Source organism: Calliphora vicina, chromosome 4, assembly GCF_958450345.1.
Source record: "Calliphora vicina chromosome 4, idCalVici1.1, whole genome shotgun sequence".
In the NCBI taxonomy this organism is placed as follows: Eukaryota; Metazoa; Arthropoda; class Insecta; order Diptera; family Calliphoridae; genus Calliphora; species Calliphora vicina.
The window spans coordinates 106,022,595-106,028,868 of NC_088783.1; the positions used below are offsets into that span (position 1 = coordinate 106,022,595).

At 30.1% G+C, this 6,274-nt stretch overlaps 1 protein-coding gene across 1 annotated transcript in view; it reads right to left on the bottom strand.

Moving 5' to 3' along the window:
• Vsx1 (Visual system homeobox 1) overlaps positions 1–5,519 on the bottom strand; it is a 48,926-nt gene extending 43,407 nt beyond the window's left edge. Inside the window, exon 1 of the mRNA XM_065509708.1 lies at positions 4,889–5,519. Coding sequence (XP_065365780.1) covers positions 4,889–5,474 — 586 coding nt within the window. The 5' untranslated portion in view covers positions 5,475–5,519. The remainder of the gene's footprint in view (positions 1–4,888) is intronic.
• Positions 5,520–6,274: the final 755 nt, after the last annotated feature.

Consider the following 6,274-nt stretch of genomic DNA (forward strand, 5'->3'; position numbering starts at 1 on the left):
GAGTAGTAGGATTCATCCAAAAGCAGGGAAATTAGGGACCATGGGAATTGAAGCCGAGAGTTCTTGAAAAACGATTTTGCATATCCGAAATGATGCTTGAACAAAATTTTGCATCGAATCATTACTTGCAATGAAAAATCGATGCATTACGATAAAACGAAGCTTAAGAGATCGTATGTAAATCCCGAGCAACCAGCCGAATTGACACCAAAGCCAAATTTGGTTTGACCAAAAGGTCCTATCTATTATGAGCGGCTGAAATCTGGTCAGACCATAACATGGAACCTGTACGGAACACAACTGGTTCGTTTGAAGTGAACATTGGCCGAAAAACACCCTGAATATGCCGCCAGACATGAAACCCGTAATATTTCATCATGTAAACACTTGGTAACATGTTGCAATGTCTGTTAAAAACTATTTAGAATGAAGTGGTTGGGAAGTTTTGTCCAGACCTTGCCCCGTCCGACTACTACTATTTTTTCGATCGCAGCCGAAGGCTCTGGGATACGCTTCACTGTGGAACAGAGTAGTCGACATTGTTTTGATTCCTTCTTGGATTTTTGTTAGAAAAAATTCATGTTTATAAACTGTGTATTGAAAATCAATTAAAAATTGATGTTCAAATTTCAATATTTTCTGCTCAGCTGTCTAAGTTTTTAAGTGAGAATGATCTTAATTGACGCTTTCGAAAGCTTTCGAAATTGCAGACATTAGTTTTTTGAATTTCTTTTTTCCAGATTTTACCGCTGACTTTTTCAAATTCGATATTTTGTAAATCTCAAATTGGTTGGTTACAATCTAAACTTTCTAAAAATCTTAAATCGTGCTCTAAAATTTTCATTTGCAGTTTCTTTCAATCGTTTAGAAGATATTGATTCCTAAGATTTATTGTGGATGGGTTGAAAAAAACTGTTTAATGTCTATACTTGAGACATTTTTGACATGATATATTTCAAAATGTGTGTCTAGAGAAAAACTTATTAAGTTTAGTCTCCATTTATAAGGAATATTGCATCATTATGACAAAATTGTTCAGCTCATACAACTTTGTCTGGTTAACAAATATCATAACAAATGTGTTATGTCAAGTATAGACATAGGCTTAACTGGATATGTTTATATCAAACGAAATTTATTTTTATTTATTTTTAAAGAATGTATATTATGTATAACTGTAAAAAGTTTAGTGTCAAAAATTCCAAATAAGAATATTCTTTAATTTTTAATAAAAACATTAATTTCCTGGTGTTTGCCATCAAATTGACGATTTTTTGTATTAAACAAACATTAAACTTGGGGACTTTCATTCAATATTATGTATCAGCGTTTGTTTGTTAATTATCGGGTGTCTCCACGGGCAATAAACTTGCAAATAATTATGTACTCAACTGTCAAATTCTATTGCCAACACTAAATGTTTATGTGTGGACCGCAAAAAACATTTATTTACACATATATTACGAAATAATTCTTCGAACTTTTTTTTGAAGAAATACACTGTCAAATTTGCTTTTATTGTTATTAATTTGCTAAACCATAACAGCAAAAGTAGTAATGTAAAAAAAAATAAAGCTGAAAAATCAAGAAATACTAAATAAAAATAGTCATATATAGTTGGAAATAAAGTTCCGTTATTTTGTTGAAGTTATTTATTATGTTAGGAAATAAAAATGTAGCGTGGAGACAGGGGCTAATGTTTCTGTCAAATATTGAAAGTCAAGTTTACATGGGAAAGAAAAATAATATAATAACTGTCACATTCTATTGCCAACAGCATATGTTCACATGTGGATGCCAAAAAACATTTATTTACACATATATTAGGAAATAATTCTTCGAACTTTTTTGAAGAAATAATGTTCAATATAAATCGTTAAATCGTTTTTTTTTTTAATTTGTACAACCAAAACAGAAAAAGTAGTAATGTTATTATAAATTAAGCAACAAAATCAAGAAATAGAATCGTTATCAAAATATGAAATTACAAAAACAAATTTCATAAATACGTCTTCTCTAACCCTTGAACATAAACATAAAAATGGAAATAAAGTTGCGTTATTTTGCCGTCATTATTATTTATGTTAGGAAATATAAATTACATGTGGAGACAGGAGTCAAATATTGAAAGCCAAGTAGTAAGATTGCAAGGGGAAGAAAAATAATATTAAAAGCTAAATACATTTATGTTTGATTAAACAAATTCAATAATAAATAATTTTAAACATTTTTTTCTTAAAAAATCTTTAAAATTTAATTGAATTTTCACTCATTTTACTAATGTAATGTCTCTTATTAACCACTATTTGTTACACTATTTTGTTCTCTAAAAACTTTAAAATTTAATTGAAGTTTTACTCATTTTGCTAATTTAATGTTTTCTCACCCTAGGTCTCCATGTAGCAATTTTTATTGCTAAACACAAGCAATAACGTCGGCAGAACAACAACACAGCGATTGCTGATTGATTTAAGTGGAGAAAACGTTCGTTACAAACACAAAATTTTCAACGCGAGAAGATCTATGAAAAACTGTTGTGTATTTTGCTTATATTTTGTGTTGAATGATTTTCTTTCACTAATTTCTTTGTTTTTTTTTTTACTTTTGGTACTTAAATAAATTAAATATGTATCAATTAATTGCACTGAATCATAGAAAGAAGAAATTTGATATTAATGACAACTGTACTGACAGCTTATTGCTTAGCAATAATTGCTACTTGCCATAAGTGCGGTCTACACTCGCAAATTTCATTGACGCAATCAAATTTGACAATTGCAGCAATAAATATTGCTATGTGGAGACCTAGGGTTAACAAAAATACTTTGTGTTTCCAATATTTTGAGGATAGTGGTTTTGTATTAATTAAATAACAAGCTTGTCAACATTCAATGTCTTGTGGCTGCTATTTTTGTTCATATTTCTATTAACGTTTAAAAGCCAAGTTTACTTGGGAAAGAAAAATAGTATTGCAGGTCAAATTAAATCAGTTTGATTTAAATTAAAACATAAATAGATGACTTTAAACTTAATATTTTTTAATTAGTCTCTTTTTGTTTAACAAATCTTAATGTTATATTGCAGTGCTGTATTGCCAAGTTTACATGGAAAAGAAAAATTATATTGGGCGATAAATTTGTTCAGTTTTATTTAAAAAACATGAATAGATTAATTTAAACTTAGGTTTTTGTATTAATCTCCATATTGTTTAAACATTTTCAATGTTAGCGTATAGACCTGTATTGCCCTGCTTACATAGGAAAGAAAACTAATATTGGACGATAAATTTGTTCAGTTTTTTTTTAAATAAAACATAAATAGATGACTTTAAACTTAATTGTTTGTATATATATTATTCTAAAACAGATTTTCATTGCTTCGTAGCTATTTTTATTAAATTATTTTACTAGGAATAGAAAAATTATTTTTTGAAAACTTTTATTTTTGTAACAGTGTAAATTAGAATAATAATTGTAAGATTTACTTTCCATTATGCTAAAAACAATGCTAAAACCAATCCTTAAATAAGAAAATTTTCACTCAAAATCATATTTGGCTACTTTGCTTGTTTAGCCTATGTCTATACCTAATAAATTTGTGTCATGATAAAAGTCAAAAAGGTTGTCAAGATAAAAACTACTCCATTTATTAGTATTATTGCTTTGTTATGACAAAATTGTTAGAGCTTTTGTTCAGACATTTCTGTCTTGACAGCAAACATCATTAATTGTTATGATAAATATTTGTCAGGTATAGACAGGTCTTATATTTCTATCACATATTGAAAACTGCATTTACACGGGAAAATTTTACTTCGTTATTGTATAATTTCCTGATTTTTTCAGTCTGTTGTAATAAACCCACAATAAACTGCACTTTATGAGTTTCTATTAGACTTTGTTAATAAAAATTTAACAAGTATTTTTATAAAAACATTTATTTTTGTAACATATAAACAATTTAAGCTTTTATTTTTGTTATTATAGTGTTTTTATTTAGCACAGAATTGTAGTCAATTATTTTTGAATACTTTTTTAAATAATCATTGAATCAATAACTTAAACCATGTTTACACTTGAAAAATTTTGGAATAAAACAATTTTAAAACAATAAAGAAAACAATTTTAAACTGTATCTGAAGTTAGCTTTAACTTTAGTGTGGTTTAAATTAACTTTTGGATGGTTAGAGGGACAATATTGTCAACATTTTTGGGAGAAGTATTACAATCTTAGCCCTTGTCTACACCTGATAAATTTTTGTTGTTAAAATTAAAAAAATATCTGCTATAGACTCCATTTATTGATATTATTGCTTTGTTGTGACAAAATATTTAGAGCTTTTCCTCAGGCAACTGAGGGCATTAGCCCCTGTCTATACTTGACAAATTTTTATCATAACAATTAATGACGTTTATTGTCAAGACAAAATTGTATGAGCAAAGCTCTAACTATTTTGCTATAAGGAAGCAATAATACTAATAACCCCCATTTTCTCAATCTCTGGTTATTTTTTATCGTGATAAACTGACAGTTCTCATACAAAAAAAATGTTAATGGGAGGTTTATCGTTACGAAAAACGATAACCAGATATTGAGAAAATGGGGGTAAATGTGATAATTTTTTATTTTGACAACCATTTTGACGTTTATCATGATAAAAATGTATCAGGTATAGACAGGGGATTAAGAACTGGGGATATTGTTAAAATTTCAATAAATTCGTTTCACTTTCTTAGTTTTAGATGTTTAGTTTCAAAATTCTCATTAAAAAATTTAGTCCAAACGGCAAAATTAAATTTTATAAATTTTTGTTAAAATCTGCTGTTTGTGTTAACTGCAATAGTTGTTTAAATTCACTTTATTTCACAAAACAAAAAAAAAAACTCACCCGCAAACTGTGAACCAAAATGCTGCTGAAAATGTCCCCTGAACTCATGGGGCGTACTAAAGCCCGGCGGTAAAAATCCTCTCAAATAGGCAGCAGCCGCCAGTGTGGTCATGTGATGATGATGGGCGGCCGCATTTAGCTGGCCAGCATGATCGGCGGCCGTATAACCGGCAGCGGCATAAAAATTGGCCGGATTAAAGACGGGTAATTGCACATGAGCAGCGGCCGCGGCGGCAGCAGCAGCAGCTGCTGACAGACGGCTGACATCGGGCGACAAAGATCTGGAGTCACGATGGCGGCCATGTGTCGAAGAGGCAGGTGAAATGGGAGCATTATTGCAATCGCTGGGCGTATGGGCCGAGGGCGGCGACGAGGTCGACAAACGTTGAGTGGGTGGATGCTGTGAGCTGGAGCTGGAATTGTGTGAGGAGGGTGGCGGTGTGGTGGCCGAGGGCGGTAGAGCGGGATGTGGATGTAGGTGCACGGGATGGGGATAGCCGGCGGCAGCAGCAGCTGCGGCCGAACCAACACCCAAACCCAAAATTTCCTGTATGGCGAAGGGAGTGCGCATTTTGGTGGCTTGCATTTTTACCGACGGCACAACACAGATTTGCCACAAATTTTTTTTTATTTAATTTATTTTTTTTTTTGTAAAGTTTCAATAAGAAATTATTTGTTAAAAACAATAGGTTTTTAGTGGTTTAAATGACAAAATTAACACATTTTCTTTTTATTTTTATTAATTTTGAAATAATTTATTTTGAATAAAGTTTTTTTTTGTATAATCTTTATTTAGTGTTGTTAGGAGCTTTTTTATAAACAAAATCAAGGCATATTTTTAGGCTTTTGATGTTTTTTATTTGCTTTTAATTTAATTTCATAGAATTTTATATATTTTTCTCAAGTTTTTTCTTAAAATGGTTTATTTTTATTTTCAAATTTATTGCACTTTTTTTGTTAAGTTTAACTTTATTTTAAAACTTTTTTTTTCAATTTTCTTTATTTCGCACGTGTTTTTTTTAAGGGGGGTAGATTTTTATTTCTGTTTTTTTTGCCACTTGGCTTCAAAAATCCATTAGTTACAATTTGTGTCTTGTTGTATTCTTTTTTTTGTTTTTTGTTTGTAAAAATTTCACTTAAATTTCATACGCTACATTGATTTGACGCACGAAACGTTGCTTATGCTCAAAGTACCAAAATGAACTGAATGGTTGAAACGGATTTTTGCCCAGAAAAAGAGTATCCATGAGTTAGATTTTTCAATAAAATCTTTAAACAACATATTAACCCTTATAATTTAGCTAAGGTAAGACAAGGACAATCGACTAACAGTTATTAGCTGTTTCAGTCTATCGTTACAGTTTAAATAAAATCCAACTAGAATTC